At 49.7% G+C, this 24,141-nt stretch overlaps 1 protein-coding gene across 2 annotated transcripts in view; it reads left to right on the top strand.

The window, feature by feature from the left end:
* Positions 1 to 24,141, top strand: part of sema5ba (sema domain, seven thrombospondin repeats (type 1 and type 1-like), transmembrane domain (TM) and short cytoplasmic domain, (semaphorin) 5Ba) — a 396,442-nt gene that overhangs the window by 251,054 nt on the left and 121,247 nt on the right. For both annotated transcript variants that reach the window (XM_038790081.1, XM_038790080.1), the window contains exons 10-12: positions 10,576 to 10,711; positions 12,978 to 13,185; positions 18,106 to 18,313. In XM_038790081.1, the coding sequence (XP_038646009.1) occupies positions 10,576 to 10,711; positions 12,978 to 13,185; positions 18,106 to 18,313 (552 nt within the window). The remainder of the gene's footprint in view (positions 1 to 10,575; positions 10,712 to 12,977; positions 13,186 to 18,105; positions 18,314 to 24,141) is intronic.

Here is a 24,141-nt window from a genome sequence, read left to right as displayed (position 1 = left end):
GCTTGGGTCACTGTCTGTGCGGAGTCTGCACATCCTCCCCGTGTGTGCGTGTGTTTCCTCCGGGTGCTCCGGTTTCCTCCCACAGTCCAAAGATGTGCAGGTTAGGTGGATTGGCCATGATAAATTGCCCTTAGTATCCAAAATTGCCCTTAGTGTTGGGTAGGGTTACTGGGTAATGGGGATAGGGTGGAGGTGTTGACCTTGGATAGGGGGTAGGGTGCTCTTTCCAAGAGCCGGTGCAGACTCGATGGGCCGAATGGCCTCCTTCTGCACTGTAAATTCTATGTAAAAAAAAAAAATAAGTAAATCGTCATAAACATAGGTGAATTTATTTGCATACATACAAGTTGAACTTTACACAGTATCTCACTCCCGGTGTAGACCTCATAGGGAGGATTGGTCTCACAGAGCTCTGATTTGGGCCTGCTTTTATCCTAACCGGCTCCAGGTGATGGGTCTCTGCCACCTTACCTGGGGAGCTCGTATTCAATCAGCCCCATTGGGAGATGAATGATTGTTTTCTCATGGCTCTCATTAGGGTTAGGGTATATAGGGTTAGGTTATAGCAGGTATCACATTTTAGTACAACAACTGTCCAGTGAAGTGTTGGGACACCTTATGGGTGATGCACGATCAATCACTACTGAAGCGCAATTGTAGTCCAATTGAAGGCTTTAATGAACAAGTAGTTACCCCAGCAGTTCCGGTACAGAATGACTGCTGTGGGTGAAACACAGACTCTTATGCTCCGCCTGCTGGGCGGAACCAGCAGGCAGGTTCTACCACTCATACTACAGTATAAGGTACATCCCACCTAGGTACCGCAATACCCCTAATATAGCCTCCCACAATGGGGTTAAGAGTAGGCCATTGCGTCCCACGAGTCTGTTAGATTTGGCTTTTGTCTATTGTCACGCGTACCGCGGTACAGTGAAAAGTATTTTTCTGCGAGCAGCTCAACAGATCATTAAGTACATTAAGAGGAAAGAAAAGAAAATACATAATAGGGCAACACAAAATACACAATGTAACTACATAGACACCGGCATCGGGTGAAGCATACAGGGGTGTAGTGTTAATGAGGTCAGTCAATAAGAGGGTCAATTAGGAGTCTGGTACCAGCGGGGAAGAAGCTGTTTTTGAGTCTCTGTGCATGTTCTCAGACTTCTGTATCTCCTGCCCGATGGAAGAAGTTGGAAGAGTGAGTAAGCCGGGTGGGAGGGGTCTTTGATTATGCTGCCCGCTTTCCACCGGCAGCGGGATGTGTAGATGGAGTCAATGGATGGGAGGCAGGGTCGTGTGATGGACTGGGCGGTGTTCACAACTCTCTGAAATTTCTCGAGGTCTTAGGTTCCGTGCCATTCAAGGAGATCATGGCTAATCTGTATCGTAATCCTATTCCACCCTCACAGCAATTTAATGCTGGGAGCAGCGCTCATTGTTTTAAAGCAAGACTTCCACCCCCTCCCTCGGGACAAAACTCCACCTCAGGGAGCTGCTGGCCAATCAGGCCACTGTGGTCCCAGCACTGACTAGCAGGAGTGATGGCCACTGCTGGGACTACAGGAGCACCCTCTCCCGAGGCAGGTCCAGGGTATCGCTGAGACCACGTTAACGGACGCTCACAAAGGGTTTTGGCAGGGGGGGTGGGGTACTGGGTTTGAGAGGCCGAGGCGAAAGGGGGGGGGTGTGCGGTGAGGGGGAGGTGAGATGATGGGGGGGCAGAAATGCCTCCGATGGGATCCAGGGAACCACAAGGGAGGTGGTCCCTCTCCTTGCCCAATATCAGCCCGCACTGCTGTGGCGAATGTAACTCCGTAATTCACACTGTATTGTATATACATGAGACCATGCATTTGTAAGCACAGTTGCATTGCCCGACCACTAGGGGGAGTAGCGCTGGGAATGCTTAGGAGTTTGTACAGGGCTCCACCCGTGGCTCCGCCCGCGACTCCTCCCCCTGGACTGCTGTATAAATACCAATGCTCAGAGCCAGTCGTTCAGTTCATGGAGAGTTCAACGCGGAACAGGCTGGCTCTGTTGTAAGTAGATTAAAACCACTGTTCATATCTAAAAGCACGTGTCTAGTGAATTGATGGTTCCATCAGCTGCAAAAGCTGCTGCCCTCACCTCTTGCTGCAGGTAACATCGCAGCATGGCCGGGGTGAGCTTCGAGCCCTCAAGGGCCTCAATAGGCCTGAGGGTGGGTGGACCCCTGATGCTGTCACTGTCCCCTGTAAAATTTCAGAAAACCTGGGAAGTGGGGGAGGGGAAGGGGGGAAAGAAGGGGGAAGGGGGGAAAGAGGGAGGGGGAGAAGGGGGCGGGGTGAGGGAAGGGAAGAGAAGGGGGAGGGGAAGGGGGAAGGAGGGGGTGAAGGAAGGGGGAGGGGATGGGGAAGAGGGTGAAGGAAGGGGGAGGGGATGGGGAAGAGGGGGAAGGGAGGGGGGGGTGTGATGAAGCCACTGGATTTTCTGGGCCTTCAATTGCATGGACAAGACTGTAAAATCGAGCCTCGTGACCAGATCCTCCAGCTTACTGACTACCTCCCATCGCAGTGGACAAACAAAAGCTTGAACTCACGACCTTTTGAATTAAAGGCAAGATTAGAACCCACTCAGCCACAACTGGCACTTCGTTCAGGAGGGAAGGAATCGAGTTTCCCCAGTTTGAGCTCTGTTGCCTCATCATTCACCGTTGTTCCTGTAGATGACAGCAGCAAACCAATGCTTTTATATTTAGTAAAACCCTGTCATTAGTTTTGAACGTTTGGCTTTTTAAAAAAAAGTCGCAGATGTCAAAAAAAGGTAATTGAGTGTTGACCTTTAGCCTTTGTTTCCCCCCCTCCCCCCCCGTTCCTGAATCTGTGATTGGCAGGAAGTGGGAGGTGAAGGGCAAAGGTCGACATGGTAAGTATACAAAAACCCTCAAATTTTCTCTGAGTGATCTTTGCCTGGCAGCAAGGGGGGATGTGGTTTCAGTCTTCTCTCTTTGAACCGACAAGTTAAACAAATCCACGTGGCCTCCCGCCTCCGATTCTATTTTCACTCCCTTGCATCAAAATCGTACAGCACAGAATGAGGCCATTCAGCCCATTTGAGTCAATGTCAGCTCTTTGAAGGCCTGGCCCACGCCCTGTTCCCCACTCTTTACCCTACCCTTTCCTCATAACGCTGGCTTAATTTTCAAATATTTATCTGATTCCATTTTGAAAGTTATGGAACATGCCTTTCAGACAGTGAGTTCCCCATTTCAGAATTACGCACTGCATGCATAAAAGACATTTTCCTCATCTTCCCTTTTGCCCGTATGACATTCAGAACATTTAGAGGTTATTATTGTCACATTTCTCATCCTTTCCTCGCACAGCCTACCTGTCTATAGACTTTAGAGCAGAGTCACTGGATAGCCATTGGAATGGAGGTCCGGGCTGGTTGTTGTACCCTCAGGTTTTGTGGGGTGGTGATATACCATTTGCAATCCCCCATTACAGCCCGGTCTAGGGTCAGCTAACGTGGTGCAGATTCAGCCTGATCCAGCAACACCTCCATTTTCGTCTTTCTACTCACCCCCCCCACCCCTGCATCCTTGCCCCTCCCTATCTCTATAAACTCCTCCAGCCCCACAATCTGCTGGGAACGCTGTATTCTTCCAATTCTGGCCTTTTTTGTGGATCCCTGACTTCCTTCACCCCACCATGGGCAGCTGCCTGGGCCTGAGCCTCTGGAATTGCTTCCCTCCCTGCCCACTGTGGTGCTGACTCAATAGCTATTGTTCCCACAGTTACATCTGTGACTTGTAGCTTGGTTCCTCCAGCCTGAGATCTGACAACCACCTCTTTCATCGTCTAAGGCTCTTTGCCTTAAATTCAACCTCTTTCCTGTCCTAATGTCCCTTTATGCAGCCCAATGTCCGGCTCAGCTCAGTTGGCTGAGATGCAGAGCAAGGCCAGCAGCGTGGGTTCAATTTCCGCCCCGCCTTCTGAACTTTGATCCTTGCCCGAGGTGTGGTGGCCCTCAGGTTAAGTCACCACCAGTCAGCTCTCCCCCCTCAGAAAGGCAAAAGCAGCCTATGGTCATCTGGGACTAAGACGGATTTACTTAGTTGACTATAATAACTACCCAGAGAAGTGCCTTGGGCCATTTACGGAGCAAGAGTAGGCCATTCAGTCCCACGAGTCTGTTTCACTGCCATTCAGTGAGATTCATTGGACGGCATGGTGGCACAGTGGTTAGCACTGCTGCCTCAGTTCCAGGGTCGCAAGCTCAATTCTGGCCTTGGGTCGCTCCCTGTGTGGAGTCTGCACTTTCTCCCCGTGTCTGCGTGGGTTTCCTCCGGGTCCCCTGTCCTCCCACAGTCCAAAGGTGAGCAGGTTAGGTGCATTGGCCATGATAAATTGCCCCTTAGTGTCCAAAAGGTTGGGTTACAGGGATAGGTCGAGGCGTGGGCTTGAGTAGGATGCTCTTTCCAAAGGCCAGTGCAGACTTGATAGGCCGAATGGTCTCCTTCTGCACTGTAAATGCTATGATCTATGATCATGGCTAATCTATAGCGTAACCCTACCCCACCCCCTATCCCTGTACAACCTTAGAGGGCAGAAATCTACCTCAGAATTGAAATCATGAAATGAGTTAGCATGCATTTCTTGTTAGGAGGGAAGATTCTACAATTCCTCCACCCTTTACATGAGGCTGGATTTTACCTGCCCCCCCCCCCCCCCCCCCCATCCCCCGCCAGATGTGTTTTTGGCAAGAGGGGGGGGAGGTGGGGACATAAAATAGAGCCCTCCCCACCACCTTCCCTCCCACCCCCCGAGCTCATCCACTTAACCCGGTGGATGGGCAGATGCCAAATCGGCAGCTCGTTTGCCATATTTAAATCTATGTTCAAGGGCCAATTGAGCTTGTTAACAAGCCACTTGTCCCCAAGGCGATGCTGCCCATGCCATATTACAGTTGGCGTGGGCCGTCAGTGGGAGTGGGCAGGCCCTTTATAATCCAAATGTTATAAGAGCGGATAGGAAAGGGGGTACTGTCTTCAGTAGATGCCCTCTGCGCATGGGGGGGTGTTGGGGGCAGTCCTCCCTGAGATAGTACCCCTCCTTTCCACCTGCCCGCCTGCTCTCCAAAACCTACTGCCTCCATCCCACCGTCCCTAAGCCAGCCAAACACTCCCCCCCCCCCCCCCCACCCCGCCCCCCCCCCACCCCAAATCCCAGACCGCCTCACTCCACGATCCATTGGACCGCCTTTTCAGGACTGGTTGCAGTCCCGGCAGCGGCCACTACCCAGATCTTGGTGCTGTCGGGACCGCTGGAGCTGCCAGCCAATCTGTTAGGCCGACATCTCCCGAGTGAGGGGCTGACGTCCCACTGTCAGACAACGTAGCCCACCCGCTACGCGGTGAGGCTGTGGGGCGGGCTAGCATGGAGCATCCAGCGGACTTTGCTTCTGGAGTGGGGCCCGAGGGGGGGGGTGAGCCCCAATTATTTAAAATGAAAGGGCTGACTCTGATTTTTAGCAGTATAAAGTCTTACAACTCCAGGCTAAAGTCCAACATGTTTGTTTCAAACACTAGCTTTCGGAGCACTGCTCCTTCCTCATTCACCTGAGGAAGGAGCAGTGCTCCGAAAGCTAGTGATTTGAAACAAACCTGTTGGACTTTAACCTGGTGTTGTAGAACTTCTTACTGTGGTCACCCCAGTCCAACGCCGGCATCTCCACATCTGATTTTTAGGTTATAAATGTGCGATGTTAAAGGTGCTTTGTAAATGTTGCTGGTGGGGCCTGGTCTCTGTGGGGCTGGCTGACTGTCACGTTGGGTATTGCTCTGACTTAATGAGTCAAAGTGGGAAAGACATCCTACACCTTTGCCTGTTGTTGCAGGATTTTTACTCTTGGATGCTAATCGCTCACGATAGCCAGTGGTATTGTTCTCTGAAGCCCAGGTGGGTTTCAGTTTCTCTTTACTCCGTTGCTTGTTCCTTTCTGTCTCGTTCCTGGAGATTTAGGATGTAAGCAGGCAACTGCTGGCAGCCGGCCAGAGCGCTGTAATAACATCGCACTTGTCACTCGCTAACAAATGAAGCCATCTTTTAAGCAGGGCAGAATTCATTTGGGTCTTGTGTGGAAGGGTCGAAATGTACGGCTCAACCCCGTGTCAATCCAGTTGCTGCTAAATGCTGATTATATATTTTTTTTCCCTGGGAATATTTAGCACAGATGAGCGAGCAGTAACTTGAGCCTTGCATTTAATTGGAGATGTCAGTTCGAGTTTGCTCCAGATTTGTAGCTGATACAGACTGTACAGCCCCACTTAGAGCTGTTCGCTGTGATCGTGTGTAGCTCGCTCCCAGGCTGCACATTGAGGCAGCAACTCCAGAAACAGTGGCTTGTTCTGTGAGTTAAATCTGTGTATTAATAAACTTTTAATGCTCTCTCTCTCTCTCTCTGTATTTCTTCTGCTTCTTTCCCACTGTACTCCTGGGGGTGGGTGGTTAAATGGGTGGCATGGTAGCACAATGGTTAGCACTGTTGCTTCACAGCGCCAGGGTCCCAGGTTCGATTCCCGGCTTGGGTCACTGTCTGTGCGGAGTCTGCACATTCTCCCCGTGTCTGCCTGGGTTTCCTCCGGATGCTCCGGTTTCCTCCCACAGGTCCCGAAAGACGTGCTGTTAGGTAACTTGGACATTCTGAATTCTCCCTCTGCGTACCCGAACAGGCACCGGAATGTGGCGACTAGGGGATTTTCACAGTAACTTCATTACAGTGTTTTGTTTTTAATTTAGCGTACCCAATTCATTTTTTTCCAATTAAGGGGCAATTTAGCGTGGCCAATCCACCTAGCTTGCACATTTTTGGATTGTGGGGGCGAAACCCAAGCAAACACGGGGGGAATGTGCAAACTCCACACGGACAGTGACCCAGAGCTGGGATCGAACCTGGGACCTCAGCACCGTGAGGCCGCTGTGCTAACGCACTGCGCCACCTTGCTGCCCTTCTTCATCGCAGTGTTAATGTGAGCCTACTTGTGACACTAATAAAAGATTATTAGATTAAATCAAGTCCCAGTGTGCCCTCTCGAGTGGATGTGAAGGATCTCACGGTATATCTTCCCAAAGGAGACCAGGGGCCTTCTCCCGCTACATATTTATCGCTCAGCATCGTTCAAAAGGGATAATCTGGTTATTTAGATCAGAGCTTTGTGAGGGATCTTGCTGTGCGCACAATTGGTTTCTGATTTTCCATAATTGAACTGCTGCTGAAACAAGGCTGTCGTGGTCTGGAGCGAATGTCTGTGACATTCAAGGCCTCAACTTAGCTCCCATATGGCTGACTGGCAATCTCTCCCGCTGCTGTTGGCATGTAATGGAAGGCTGGCCATCTTCCTCAGCAGGGGGTGGGGGGGGGGGGGGGGGTAACATGCCTGTCTGTGAGCCGGAAGCTCTGGGAGCGAGTCCCACCCCAGGACCTGAGACCACAGAAGGGGCGCTCCTAATGCGACCAAAACAGCCTGAGCATCAACTTGCAAATCTTTCCAGTACACGTCAATGGCAGGTGGGAAGAACAGGGGAAATGCAGGCCAGCCAGGTGATGGGAGAGGGAGCTGGAGCCCCCTACCCTCGCCCTCCACAGTTCCAGCCTACAGTGTGCATGTTGCCACGGCAACCCGGACTCCCCGAGTGGACAGTAACAGGCTGCCACCAATGTGAAGGGACAGTGAAGTCACTGGGGAACAGAAATTGAGAGAGATTTGTTATCCAGGATTTACACCATCGCAGTAGGATTGGGTCAGAATGTGTCACCTTTTCATTGTTGCTGAAGGTATAAAGCCTGACCATCAGTGGCAGCAGAATCTATAATAACATTTGGACCGTACAGGACATTTGTTAGGCCACGGGCTCAATTTAACGGAAATGGAACGGAGTCCCATGTCAGGTGCGTTTATGTTTCCTGGTGCTCACAGCGCCGAGAATGACCCCACTATTAAATGGGACTTTATTTCTGGGCCTTTGTGAGGGACGCCCCACTGAGGCCTGATTTCCTGCACTAACGATCTCCGCTCGCCAGGGTGCCATTTTAGACTCTGAACCCCTCATCCCACCACAGCCTCCAGACCCCACCAACGCCCCAAATTACCAAGCCACCCGCACCCCACACCCCTGGCATGGGCAAAATATCACCCGAGCTGCCAGTGCCCATGCCAGGCTGGCAGTGCCACCTGGACAGGGTGGTACCCAGCTGGCACTGGCATGGTGCTCAGGTGGCACTGGCAGGGTGCCCAGGGGCTGGTTTAGAACACTGGGCTAAATAGGGGCTGGTTTAGCAAGGGGCTGGTTTAGCACAGGGCTAAATTGCTAGCTTTGAAAGCAGACCAAGGGAGGCCAGCAGTACGGTTCTATTCCCGTACCAGCCTCCCCGAACAGGTGCCGGAATGTGGCGACTAGGGGCTTTTCACAGTAACTTCATTGAAGTCTACTTGTGACAATAAGCGATTTTTTTCATTTCGGGTAGTAGTGTCATGGTTCCCAGGTGGTGCAAGGGTACCACCCTACCCAGAGCCCGACCAACTAAGGGCCCCCAATCATTTCATTTTAATGTAAAGGTCCATTGACCTTGGGCAGGAATATACGATCACTGGGTGAGCGGGGCCGGAGAATACCGCCCTTTGATTCTATGATCTTATAGGAAAGTGGCTGAATATTTGAGAAATAAAGTAAGAGTTGAAGAAAGGGGTTAAGAGAATGGGGCCAAGTGGGTAGAACGCAGGTATAGGCAGCTTTGCAGCAATGGCCGAGTCCTACACAGTGAAAAGCTTTGGACAGCAAAACCAACTGCAGTAATATACGGTAGACACAAGGCTGTTATTATTCTTCCTTCCCGATTGTCGGAGCCACCATTAAATGGGGGAGGATATAGAAAGACTTGCACATTTATCATCACCTTTTTCAACCTCATTATGTCCCAAAGTGCCGCTGAGGTATTTCTGATGGCATTCGGTAAATAGCACTGTGATAATCAGCAGATTTTGATTTGATTTATTATTGTCACATGTATTAGTATACGGTGAAAAATATTGTTTCTTGCATGCTGTACAAACAATGCATACCGTACATAGGGAGGGAAGGAGAGACTGCAGAATATAATGTTACAGTTATAAAAAGGTGTAGAGAAAAGATCAACTTAATACGAGGTAGGCCCATTCAAAAGTCTGATGGCAGTAGGGAAGAAGCTGTTCTTGAGTCGGTTGGTACATGACCTCAAACTTTGGTATCTTTTTCCTGACGGAAGAAGGTGGAAGAGAGTATGTCCCGGGGTGCGTAGGGTCCTTAATTATGCTGGCTGCCTTTCTGAGGCAGTGGGAATTATAGACAGAGTCAATGGATGGGAGGCTGGTTTACGTGATGGACTGGGCTACATTCACAACCTTTCGTAGTTTCCTGCGGTCTTGGGCAGAGCAGGCTCCATACCAAGCTGTGATACAACCAGAAAGAATGCTTTCTATGGTGCATCTGTAAAAGGTTGGTGAGAGTCGTAGCTGACATGCCAAATTTCCTTAGTCTTCTGATAAAGTAGAGTTGTTGGTGGGCTTTCTTAACTATAGTGTCAGCATGGGGGGACCTGGACAGGTTGTTGGTGATCTGTACACCTAAAAACTTGAAGCTCTCGACCCTTTCTACTTCGTTCCCATTGCTGTAGACAGGGGCATGTTCTCAACTACGCTTCCTGAAGTCGACGACTCTGTTCAGCTATTGATCGAGGGATAATTGTTAGTTGGTGGGACCTTGGGGTAACTCGGTGCTTTTCGGTGTCATTGCAAAGAAGGGCAAAGGGATATCGGCAAAGGGTCGATGCTGGAAGTATGAAATTAGAACAGAAATATGCTGGAAATACTCAGCAGGTCAGGGAGCATCTGTGGCGAGAGAGGGAGGCAGTTTAACCTTTCAGGTCGGTGACCTTTCATCAGGTGACAGAAATGGGAAATCCTCCAGGCACACATCCAGCCAGGGTTGGCAAATAGATTCAAATTGGATTAGTGCGGGTCGGAGCAAGTGGGTGTGGGACTAATTGAATGACTCTTTATGAACGTACATGCATACATATGAATTGGGAGCAGGAGTAGGCCACTCGGTCCCTCGAGCCTACCCCACCATTCAGTAAGATCGTGGCTGACCTGCTTGTAACCTCGACCCCACATTCCCGCTGACCCCCGATAACCTTTCACCCCCTAATCAAGACACTTACCTAGCTCTGCCTTAAAAATATTCAAAGACTCTGCTTCCACTGTCTTTTGAGGAAGAGAGTTCGAAGGAGCATGCACAGACACGATGGGCCGAATGGCCGCCTTCTGTGCTCTATTATCTGGGAGTTAACGCAGCCATGTATACTATAACGTACCTCCTTAGGGCTGATAGAGGTGATCTTAGAGCTAACCCGGGGCCCACGTGGAGTGGCTGCCCTCTCACTAGGGAAGTGAAGGAGTGGAAGGAAGCAGCGAATAATGCAGGACACCTGAGGGGGACGTGAGTCCTGTATTAATACACCCACTCAATATTAACCTCTCCGATTCTCCAACAGGAACAGCATCGCGGCCTCTGCAGTCTGTGCCTACAATCTCAGCGCCATCACTCAGGCCTTCAACGGACCCTTCCGCTACCAGGAGAACCCTCGATCAACATGGCTGCCGGCCTCAAACCCCATTCCTAACTTTCAGGTACATGGCAAATCCCTCCTGGTAACACGACTGTCCCAGTACCAGCTCCACTTTGAATGGCGCAGGTGATTGTTTTTGACCCCTCACAGATTATTCCGGGCACATGTCTCCTACGGCCCTCATTTACTTTCTCCTTGAAGTTTTTGATTTGGGACTCGATACAGGTTTGACCTTTCAAGCGATGGTGATATTAGTGATAGTATCAGCAGCGTGGGTTGATCTTCTATCTCTGCTGCACCTCCCCACACTGTCCCCATGGGAGCGGCCTACCCGAATTGAGACCGAGTCCTGTGGCACGAGATTAGCCGGGTGTTCACCGGGGACTCGGAGCACCTAGAAACACCCTGCTATCCATCGCCCATCCAGGAACATCGGGGCCTCAGTGAGAAACTCGCTGCGAGGCCTTACTCAGCCCCGTTTACTGCACTGTGGAGCTCCATCGCCGAAACTCCTCAGTGCAGCAAGAGATTAATGGTGTCCCGACCTTGTGAACTCTCAACGTGACCACCGAACCCCCCTTCAAGCCCCAACCCACTATAAGGAGGTCCCTGCCCCCCCCCCCCCCCCCCCCCCCCCCCCCCATACAAGCGCAAAGAACAAAGAAAAGTACAGCACAGGAACAGGCCCTTCGGCCCTCCAAGCCTGCGCCGACCATGCTGCCCGTCTAAACTAAAATCTTCTACACTTCCTGGGTCCGTATCCCTCTAGTACCATCCTATTCATGTATTTGTCAAGATGCCCCTTAAATGTCACTATTGTCCCTGTTTCCACCACCTCCTCCGGCAGCGAGTTCCAGACACCCACTACCCTCTGTGTAAAAAACCTGCCTCGTACATCTACTCTAAACCTTGCCCCTCGCACCTTAAACCTATGCCCCCACGTAATTGACCCCTCTACCCTGGGAAAAAGCCTCTGAGTATCCACTCTGTCTATGCCCTCATAATTTTGTAGACCTCTATCAGGTCGCCCCTCAACCTCCTTCGTTCCAGTGAGAACAAACCAAGTTTATTCAACCTCTCCTCATAGCTAATGCCCTCCTTACCAGGCAACATCCTGATAAATCTCTGCTGCACCCTCTCTAAAGCCTCCACATCCTTCTGGTAGTGTGGCGGCCAGATTTGAACACTATGCTCTAAGTGTGGCCTAACTAAGGTATAATGCAGCGCAGGGTACACTCTGTCCCAATCACGGCCGTGTAAAGAATGACACCCTGGCAGTGCCCCTGCCAGCTGGCAGTGCCACCTGGGCATCTTGGCAGTGCCCGGTGTCATCCCTACTTTCCCTTGAGAAGGTGGTGGTGTAGCACGTTCTTAAACTGCAAAAGTCCACAGTGCTGTTAGGGAGGGGTTTTCAGGATCTTGACCCAGCGACAGTGAAGGAGCGGCGATATACTTCCAAGTCAGGATGGTGTGTGACCTGGAGAGGAACTTCCAGGTGGTGGGGTTCCCAGGTATCTGTTGTCCTTGCCATTCTAGATAATGACAGGTTTGGAAGGTGCTGTGAATGGAGCCTTGGTGAGTTCCTGCAGTGCACCTTGTAGATGGTTCACACGGCTGCTGCTGTGCGTTGGTGCTGAAGGGAGTGAATGTTGAAGGTGGTGGATGGGGTGCCCAATCAAGCGGGGCTGCTTTGTCCTGGATGGTGTTGAGCTTCATGAGTGTTGTTGGAGCTGCACTCACCCAGGCAAGTGGAGAATATTCCATCACACACCTGTTTAGCTGTTTAGCACACTGGGCTAAATCGCTGGCTTTGAAAGCAGACCAAGCAGGCCAGCAGCACGGTTCGATTCCCGTAACAGCCTCCCCGGACAGGCGCCGGAATGTGGCGACTAGGGGCTTTTCACAGTAACTTCATTTGAAGCCTACTCGTGACAATAAGCGATTTTCATCTTTCATTTCACTTGTGCCTTGTAGATGGTGGACAGTTTGTGGGGAGTCAGGAAGTGAGTTACTCGCTGCAGGAATCCCAGCCTCTGACCTGCTCTTGTAGCCACAGTATGTATGTGGCTAATTCAGTTTAGTCTCTGGTCAATGGTAAACCCCAGGATGTTGATTGGTAGCGATATTGTACAAAGTGTGGACTCACCAAGTTTCTATATGATTGTAATAAGGAATTCTTTAATTTTATGCTTTAATTTCTTTGCAATAAAAGCCAACATAGCATTTGCTTATATTCGATCTTTTTTGGGTGGAGGCCCTAGATGATGAGGATGAAAGTCTTGGGCTGAAGGAACCCCTAATGTGGCTTGTGTTTACTCACCCTGTAGTGTGGCTCACTCGGAGACCACGGACCCAACGAGAACCTGACGGAGCGCAGCCTCCAGGATGCTCAGCGCTTCTTCCTCATGAACGATGTGGTGCAGCCGGTCACTGTTGACCCCCTGGTCACTCACGATAACATGCGTTTCTCCAAGCTTGTAGTGGACATCGTGCAAGGCAGGGACACGCTCTACCACGTCATATATATTGGCACAGGTAAAACATTTTCTTCACCTTCTTCGCTCCCCCATTTAATCTGAGGCCTCACCTGAGAATGGTTCCAGGGACCGGGGGGGACTTCAGTTACGGGGATGGGTTGGAGAAGCTGGGATTGTTCCCCTGGAAGAAGAGGGTTGAGAGGAGATTTGATCGAGGTGCTCAAAACCATGAGGGGCCTGGGCAGAGTAACCAAGGCGAAACTGTTCCTATTGGCCCAATGTTCGACAATCGAAGGGCGCTGATTTAATGTGAATGGCAAAAGAATGCCGGCACGGTCGCACAGTGGCTAGCACAGTTGCCACACAGCTTCAGGGTCTCAGGTTCCGACTTGGGTTACTGTCTGCGGGGAGTCTGCACGTTCTCTCCGCATCTGCGTGGGTTTCCTCCGGGTGCTCCGGTTTCCTCCCACAGTCCAAAGATGGGCAGATTGGCGGCGCTAAATTGCCCTTAGTGTCCAAAAAAGAGTAGGTGGGGTTACTGGGTTGCAGGGATGGGGTGGAGGCATGGACATGGGTGCTTTTTCCAAGGGCCGGTGCAGACCCGATGGGCCGAACGGCCTCCTTCTGTACTGTAAATTCTATGATTCTAACCAGAGGCAATGTGAGGAAAAACTATTTCATGCAGCGAGTGGTTAGGATTTGGAGTGTGTTGCCTGAGAGTGCGGTGGAGGCAGATTCCACCGTAGCTTTCAAAAGGGAGTTGGACAATTATCTGGAGAGTTGGAGGGCACGCGGATTGGAGTAACTAAACTGCCCTGACAGAGAGCTAGCATGGGCTCGAGGGGCTGAACGGCCGCCTTTGGTAATACAACCAATCCATGAGACACGCTGGAGCGTACTTCCAACAGGCACTGGCTGCTTGGATACCAGTAGGCGCCTCTGTAGTGAATGTTAGTAAGCTATTCAGCTGTGGTGGCACCTGACATTTGTCAAATAATTCTTTTTGAGGTGTGGCATGGGGGGGGGTGGGTTGATGTGTGGGGTGACACCTTCAAGGCTGAGATTTAGTAATCCTTTCCTGTTGGCCCTGAGGAGCTGGTCTGATGATAAAAGCAAATTACTGAGGTCTGTGCGTGAACAGAGCCGTGGTTTGCATTATGTTTAATGTGGAATTTGTGTCTTGACTTCTTTTTTCTTTGTACCGTACAATGTCATTTTTTCTATATGCCTAAAATACCTCAATAAAATTGTATGTAAAAGAAAAGCAAATTACTGCAGAAATTGATGGAAAATCGCAGCAGGTCTGACAACATCTGTGGAGAGAGAATGGAGTTAATGGGGCATTTTTGAGCCCACGCTCTCCACCTGTGAGAAACGCGGTATGAGACACAAAATCAAGTCAAAAAAACACCATTCTCTCCGGCGTGATTGGGTTTTGGAATTTCTCTTCCCCCCCACCCCCCCACTCTCCAGTTTATCTCCAGTTGTTCCACTAGTTCATCTATCTTATTACAGATGCTATGCACATTCAGATAAAGTGACTTAAATTTGACTTTTTCTTTTACTTCTGTTCCCTGCATGGACCTCACATTATTACCATTAAACGCTCTGGCTCTCCTTGTCCCACTCAGCTCCTTTTTAACCACCTCGGTAATACTGGTCGACTGCCCCAACTTTTATCTTTGGATTTCTAAACCTCCCTTCACCTGAACCCTGTTCCCTCTCTGTTGGTTTAAGATAATTTTCCCCTCTCTCTCCATATTCCCTGTTGCGTTTTTCTGTTTGCACACTCTGGTCACCAATACCCGTGTCGTTATCCAGCACGTCTTTCTGCCTTGTCCCTTCTCTTCAACTTCCCAAATCTCCCCTCATGTGAACCTTTCCGTCCCCTCAACTAGTTAGTTTAAAGCCCTCTCTATAACTCTAATTACACGACTGATCACGACAGACCCCAGCATGGTTCAGGTGAAGAGCGTTACAATGGTTCAGCTCTGTCTCTCCCCAGCACTCGCACCAGTGCCCAGTGAATGAAAACCCATTTCTCCCACACCAATCTTTGAGCCGCACAGTCACAGTCAATTAGGGGCTGGTTTAGCTCACTCGGCTAAATCGCTGGCTTTGAAAGCAGACCAAACAGGCCAGCAGCACGGTTCGATTCCCGTACCAGCCTCCCCGGACAGGCGCCGGAATGTGGCGACTAGGGGCTTTTCACAGTAACTTCATTGAAGCCTACTCGTGACAATAAGTGATTTTCATTTCATTTCATTTCAATGCTCTGATCTTATTTCTCCTCATTAAATCCGCTTGTGGCTCAGGTAGTAGTCAAGTGATTATTACCTTTTGCCCCTAGCTGCTCTTAGTCCTACCTATGTCATCGCTACCCACAGTCACCATGACAACCGGATCCTTCCCCTCCCACTTTTTTTTTAAAATTTAGAGTACCCAATTCATTTTTTCCAATTAAGGGGCAATTTAGCGTGGCCAATCTACCTAGCCTGCACATCTTTGGGTTGTGGGGCTGGGACCCACGCAAACACGGGGAGAACGTGTGGCGCACGATCAATTGCACAAAGACTGGAGTTGGATACAACTGAGGCTTTATTGCTCTAAGATGTGTGGCCTCCCGCAGCAGCTGGCGAAATGGCTGCAGCATGGAGGACACACATATTTATACTCAGGGACTACCAACGTTCCTGTAGTACAGGTCCTACCATACATCCTCTAATAGAGGTGGCAACAATGTGGTTTACCACATTGCGCAAATTCCACGTGGACAGTGATCCAGAGCCGGGATCGAACCTGGGACCTCGGCGCCGTGAGGCTGCAGGGCTAACCCACTGCGCCACCGTGCTGCCCGTCCTCTCACTCTTAAGTTCCTCTCCAGCCCTGATGTGGAGATGCCAGTGTTGGGCTGGGGTGAGCACAGTAAGAAGTCTTACAGCACCAGGTTAAAGTCCAAGAGGTTTGTTTCGAATCACTAACTTTCGGAGCGCAGCTCCTTCCTCACTCGCCTGATGGTGGAGCTCTGAAAGCTAGTGATTCGAAACAAACCTGTTGGACTTTAACCTGGTGTTGTAAGACTTCTTACTGTGCCTCTCCAGCCCGGAGGAGATTCTGCTGATCCTGACAGGTTCTTGATCCTGAAACCAGGCAAGCAACACAGCCAAGGGTTTCCCCCTCTCAACTGCAGAGAACAGCATCTAACCCCATAACTATACTGCCTCACACACTGGCACACACTTCTGCCCCTTGTGAGGTATTTCTGAGGCTGTATAAGGCTCTGGTCAGACCCCATTTGGAGTATTGTGAGCAGCTTTGGGCCCCGTATCTAAGGAGGGATGTGCTGGCCTTGGAAAGGGTCCAGAGGAGGTTCACAAGAATGATCCCTGGAATGAAGAACTTGGCGTATGAGGAACGGTTGAGGACTCTGGGTCTGTACTCGTTGGAGTTTAGAAGGATGAGGGGGATCTTATTGAAATTTACTGGATACTGCGAGGCCTGGATCGAGTGGATGTGGAAAGGATATTTCCACTTGTAGGAAAAACTAGCAGGGAACACCATCTCAGACTAAAGGAATGATTCTTTAAAACAGAGATGAGGAGGAATTTCTTCAGCCAGAGGGTGGTGAATCTGTGGAACTCTTTGCCGCAGAATGCTGTGGAGGCCAAATCACTGAGTGTCTTTAAGACAGAGATAGTAGGCAGCACGGTGGCGCAGTTGGTTAGCCCTGTTGCCTCATGGTGCCAGGGTCCCAGGTTCGATCCTGGCTCTGGGTCACTGTCCGTGTGGAGTTTACACATTCTCCCCGTGTTTGCGTGGGTTTCACCCCCACAACCCAAAGATGTGCAAGGTAGTTGGATTGAACACGCTAAATTGCCCCTATTTGGAAAAAAAATGAATTGGGTACACTAAATTTATTTTTTAAAAGACAGAGATAGATAGGTTCTTGATTAATAAGGGGATCAGGGGTTGTGGGGAGAAGGCAGGAGAATGGGGATGAGAAACACATCAGCCGTGATTGAATGGCGGAGCAGACTTGATGGGCTGAGTGGCTTAATTCTGATTCTATGAAATGAAATGAAAATCGCTTATTGTCACGAGTAGGCTTTAAATGAAGTTATTGTGAAAAGCCCCTAGTCGCCACATTCCGGCGCCTGTTCGGGGAGGCTGTTACGGGAATCGAACTGTGCTGCTGGCCTGCCTTGGTCTGCTTTCAAAGCCAGCGATTTAGCCCTGTTCTTATGGTCTTCTGGTCTTATGACCATGGAGCAAATTGAAGGGAGCTAGCCTCAGAGATGTGACTGCCTCCTGGAGCACTGCCTCCTCCCTGATGCATCGTGGTGTCCGCACCTCGGAGAACAGCACAGCAGCTCTGAGCTGAGGTTCCTCGAGCTGCAGACACTCACTGCCGATGTGGTTGCCGTGGGCCACAGTGGTGCCCACCGGCAACTCCCACATACTACAGCCGCGACACACCATCTTCCCTGCCTTCTTTATTGTGTTCAATTCAGCTAATTACTTTTCTACTCTAGCAATACCACACCTGTTGTGTGTAGTTATACCGAGCGGTTTAACGAGTTAAGCTATAAACTCAATGCAATGCCTTTCTCTCCTCAGTACCGATTTAAACTTCTGCCCCCGTAACAGGGATAAAATCTTTAAACTCATCAATCGACCACCGAGCTGCTCACCCAAGTAACGCTTTTGAACAGTGACTAGCTATTCGACTCTGAGAAAGGATAAAGGCAGCACGGCCTTCCTCATCTGCACTAAATTCCCAATTGGGAATGGTTCCTCATCGCACTCTGGCCTGGTTGCCTCCACTCTGTGGCCTCCCACTTCTCCATTCATATAGGCTAATGTCCTGGATCTAGGTGTTTAGTTGATTTCTGTTTTGCCAAATTAAACTAATGGATTCGTCAACACGACCGATGCCCTGGTTCACTGGTACCCCATGACTATTTATTTTTGAACGCAGAGCACGGCACCATTCTGAAGACCCTCTCGTCGGAGACCAAGAGCCTGCGAGGCTGCTACTTGGAGGAGTTGCAGCTGCTTCCACCTGGCAAACAGGAGCCGATTCGAAGCTTGCAGATCCTTCACAGCGACAGGTCCCTGTTTGTGGGATTGAACGGGATGGTGTTGAAGATTCCATTGGAACGATGCTTCTCCTACAAAACAGAACAGTGAGTCTCCTGAAGCCGCAGCTAAAAGAGCATCAACTTATGTATATGTGACTGTGCTGAGTGGTGTATATGTGACTGTGCTGAGTGGTGTATATGTGACTGTGCTGAGTGGTGTATATGTGACTGTGTTGAGTGGAGTATCTGTGACTGTGTTGAGTGGTGTATATGTGACATATACACCACTCAGCGCAGTCACATTAACATAGCTCTGTGCAGTCACATATACACCACTCGGCGCAGTCACATATACACCACTCAGCACAGTCACATATACACCACTCAGCGCAGTCACATATACACCACTCAGCGCAGTCACATATACACCACTCAGCGCAGTCACATATACACCACTCAGCACAGTCACATATACACCCCTCAGCACAGTCACATATACACTACTCAGCATAGTCACGTATACACCACTCAGCGCAGTCACATATACACCACTCAGCACAGTCACATGTACACCACTCAGCACAGTCACATATACACCACTCAGCACAGTCACATGTACACCACTCAGCACAGTCACATATACACCACTCAGCACAGTCACATATACACCACTCAGCGCAGTCACATATACACCACTCAGCGCAGTCACATATACACCACTCAGCGCAGTCACATATACATAGCTCTGTGCAGTCACATATACACCACTCAGCAGTCACATATACACCACTCAGCACAGTCACATATACACCACTCAGCACAGTCACATATACACCACTCAGCGCAGTCACATATACACCACTCAGCACAGTCACATATACACCACTCAGCGCAGTCACATATACACCACTCAGCAGAGTCACATATACACCACTCAGCGCAGTCACATATACGCCACTCAGCGCAGTCACATATACACCACTCAGCGCAGTCACATATACATAGCTCTGTGCAGTCACATATACACCACTCAGCACAGTCACATATACACCACTCAGCGCAGTCACATATACACCACTCAGCGCAGTCACATATACACCGCTCAGCACAGTCACATATACACCACTCAGCGCAGTCACATATACACCACTCAGCGCAGTCACATATACACCACTCAGCGCAGTTATATTAACATAGCTCTGTGCAGTCACATATACACCACTCGGCGCAGTCACATATACACCACTCAGCGCAGTCACATATACACCACTCAGCGCAGTCACATATACACCACTCAGCGCAGTCACATATACACCACTCAGCACAGTCACATATACACCCCTCAGCACAGTCACATATACACTACTCAGCATAGTCACGTATACACCACTCAGCGCAGTCACATATACACCACTCAGCACAGTCACATGTACACCACTCAGCACAGTCACATATACACCACTCAGCACAGTCACATATACACCACTCAGCACAGTCACATATACACCACTCAGCGCAGTCACATATACACCACTCAGCGCAGTCACATATACACCACTCAGCGCAGTCACATATACATAGCTCTGTGCAGTCACATATACACCACTCAGCAGTCACATATACACCACTCAGCACAGTCACATATACACCACTCAGCACAGTCACATATACACCACTCAGCACAGTCACATATACACCACTCAGCGCAGTCACATATACACCACTCAGCAGAGTCACATATACACCACTCAGCGCAGTCACATATACGCCACTCAGCGCAGTCACATATACACCACTCAGCGCAGTCACATATACATAGCTCTGTGCAGTCACATATACACCACTCAGCACAGTCACATATACACCACTCAGCGCAGTCACATATACACCACTCAGCGCAGTCACATATACATAGCTCTGTGCAGTCACATATACACCACTCAGCGCAGTCACATATACACCACTCAGCACAGTCACATATACACCACTCAACACAGTCACAGATACTCCACTCAACACAGTCACATATACACCACTCAGCACAGTCACAGATACATAGCTCTGTGCAGTCACATATACACCACTCAGCACAGTCACATATACACCACTCAGCGCAGTCACACATACATAGCTCTGTGCAGTCACATATACACCACTCAGCGCAGTCACATATACACCGCTCAGCACAGTCACATATACACCACTCAGCGCAGTCACATATACACCACTCAGCGCAGTCACATATACACCACTCAGCGCAGTCACATTAACATAGCTCTGTGCAGTCACATATACACCACTCGGCGCAGTCACATATACACCACTCAGCGCAGTCACATATACACCACTCAGCGCAGTCACATATACACCACTCAGCGCAGTCACATATACACCACTCAGCACAGTCACATATACACCCCTCAGCACAGTCACATATACACTACTCAGCACAGTCACGTATACACCACTCAGCGCAGTCACATATACACCACTCAGCACAGTCACATGTACACCACTCAGCACAGTCACATATACACCACTCAGCACAGTCACATATACACCACTCAGCACAGTCACATATACACCACTCAGCGCAGTCACATATACACCACTCAGCGCAGTCACATATACACCACTCAGCGCAGTCACATATACATAGCTCTGTGCAGTCACATATACACCACTCAGCAGTCACATATACACCACTCAGCACAGTCACATATACACCACTCAGCACAGTCACATATACACCACTCAGCACAGTCACATATACACCACTCAGCGCAGTCACATATACACCACTCAGCAGAGTCACATATACACCACTCAGCGCAGTCACATATACGCCACTCAGCGCAGTCACATATACACCACTCAGCGCAGTCACATATACATAGCTCTGTGCAGTCACATATACACCACTCAGCACAGTCACATATACACCACTCAGCGCAGTCACATATACACCACTCAGCGCAGTCACATATACACCACTCAGCACAGTCACATATACACCACTCAACACAGTCACAGATACTCCACTCAACACAGTCACATATACACCACTCAGCACAGTCACAGATACTCCACTCAGCACAGTCACATATACACCACTCAGCGCAGTCACATATATACCACTCAGCGCAGTCACATATACATAGCTCTGTGCAGTCACATATACACCACTCAGCACAGTCACATATACACCACTCAGCACAGTCACATATACACCACTCAGCGCAGTCACATATACACCACTCAGCGCAGTCACATATACACCACTCAGCGCAGTCACATTAACATAGCTCTGTGCAGTCACATATACACCACTCGGCGCAGTCACATATACACCACTCAGCGCAGTCACATATACACCACTCAGCGCAGTCACATATACACCACTCAGCACAGTCACATATACACCCCTCAGCACAGTCACATATACACTACTCAGCACAGTCACGTTTACACCACTCAGCGCAGTCACATATACACCACTCAGCACAGTCACATGTACACCACTCAGCACAGTCACATATACACCACTCAGCACAGTCACATATACACCACTCAGCGCAGTCACATATACACCACTCAGCGCAGTCACATATACACCACTCAGCGCAGTCACATATACATAGCTCTGTGCAGTCACATATACACCACTCAGCACAGTCACATATACACCACTCAGCACAGTCACATATACACCACTCAGCACAGTCACATATACACCACTCAGCACAGTCACATATACACCACTCAGCGCAGTCACATATACACCACTCAGCAGAGTCACATATACACCACTCAGCGCAGTCACATATACGCCACTCAGCGCAGTCACATATACACCACTCAGCGCAGTCACATATACATAGCTCTGTGCAGTCACATATACACCACTCAGCACAGTCACATATACACCACTCAGCGCAGTCACATATACACCACTCAGCGCAGTCACATATACACCGCTCAGCACAGTCACATATACACCACTCAGCGCAGTCACATATACACCACTCAGCGCAGTCACATATACACCACTCAGCGCAGTCACATTAACATAGCTCTGTGCAGTCACATATACACCACTCGGCGCAGTCACATATACACCACTCAGCGCAGTCACATATACACCACTCAGCGCAGTCACATATACACCACTCAGCGCAGTCACATATACACCACTCAGCACAGTCACATATACACCCCTCAGCACAGTCACATATACACTACTCAGCACAGTCACGTATACACCACTCAGCGCAGTCACATATACACCACTCAGCACAGTCACATGTACACCACTCAGCACAGTCACATATACACCACTCAGCACAGTCACATATACACCACTCAGCACAGTCACATATACACCACTCAGCGCAGTCACATATACACCACTCAGCGCAGTCACATATACACCACTCAGCGCAGTCACATATACATAGCTCTGTGCAGTCACATATACACCACTCAGCAGTCACATATACACCACTCAGCACAGTCACATATACACCACTCAGCACAGTCACATATACACCACTCAGCACAGTCACATATACACCACTCAGCGCAGTCACATATACACCACTCAGCACAGTCACATATACACCACTCAGCGCAGTCACATATACGCCACTCAGCGCAGTCACATATACACCACTCAGCGCAGTCACATATACATAGCTCTGTGCAGTCACATATACACCACTCAGCACAGTCACATATACACCACTCAGCGCAGTCACATATACACCACTCAGCGCAGTCACATATACATAGCTCTGTGCAGTCACATATACACCACTCAGCGCAGTCACATATACACCACTCAGCACAGTCACATATACACCACTCAACACAGTCACAGATACTCCACTCAACACAGTCACATATACACCACTCAGCACAGTCACAGATACTCCACTCAGCACAGTCACATATACACCACTCAGCGCAGTCACATATATACCACTCAGCGCAGTCACATATACATAGCTCTGTGCAGTCACATATACACCACTCAGCACAGTCACATATACACCACTCAGCGCAGTCACATATACACCACTCAGCGCAGTCACATATACACCACTCAGCGCAGTCACATATACATAGCTCTGTGCAGTCACATATACACCACTCAGCGCAGTCACATATACTGCGCTGAGTGGTATATATGTGACTGCGCTGAGTGGTGTATATGTGACTGCGCTGAGTGGTGTATATGTGACTGCGCTGAGTGGTGTATATGTGACTGCGCTGAGTGGTGTATATGTGACTGCGCTGAGTGGTGTATATGTGACTGTACAGAGCTATGTATATGTGACTGCGCTGAGTGGTGTATATGTGACTGCGCTGAGTGGTGTATATGTGACTGCGCTGAGTGGTGTATATGTGACTGTGCTGAGCGGTGTATATGTGACTGCGCTGAGTGGTGTATATGTGACTGCACAGAGCTATGTATATGTGACTGCGCTGAGTGGTGTATATGTGACTGCGCTGAGTGGTGTATATGTGACTCTGCTGAGTGGTGTATATGTGACTGCACAGAGCTATGTATATGTGACTGCGCTGAGTGGTGTATATGTGACTGCGCTGAGTGGCGTATATGTGACTGCGCTGAGTGGTGTATATGTGACTGTGCTGAGCGGTGTATATGTGACTGCGCTGAGTGGTGTATATGTGACTGTGCTGAGTAGTGTATATGTGACTGTGGTGAGTGGTGTATATGTGACTGTGGTGAGTGGTGTATATGTGACTGTGCTGAGTGGTGTATATGTGACTGCACAGAGCTATGTGTATGTGACTGCGCTGAGTGGTGTATATGTGACTGCGCTGAGTGGTGTATATGTGACTGCGCTGAGTGGTGTATATGTGACTGTGCTGAGAGGTGTATATGTGACTGCGCTGAGCGGTGTATA

This window comes from Scyliorhinus canicula, chromosome 2 (genome assembly GCF_902713615.1).
Source record: "Scyliorhinus canicula chromosome 2, sScyCan1.1, whole genome shotgun sequence".
In the NCBI taxonomy this organism is placed as follows: domain Eukaryota; kingdom Metazoa; phylum Chordata; class Chondrichthyes; order Carcharhiniformes; family Scyliorhinidae; genus Scyliorhinus; species Scyliorhinus canicula.
This window is presented reverse-complemented; position numbering and strand designations above follow the sequence as displayed.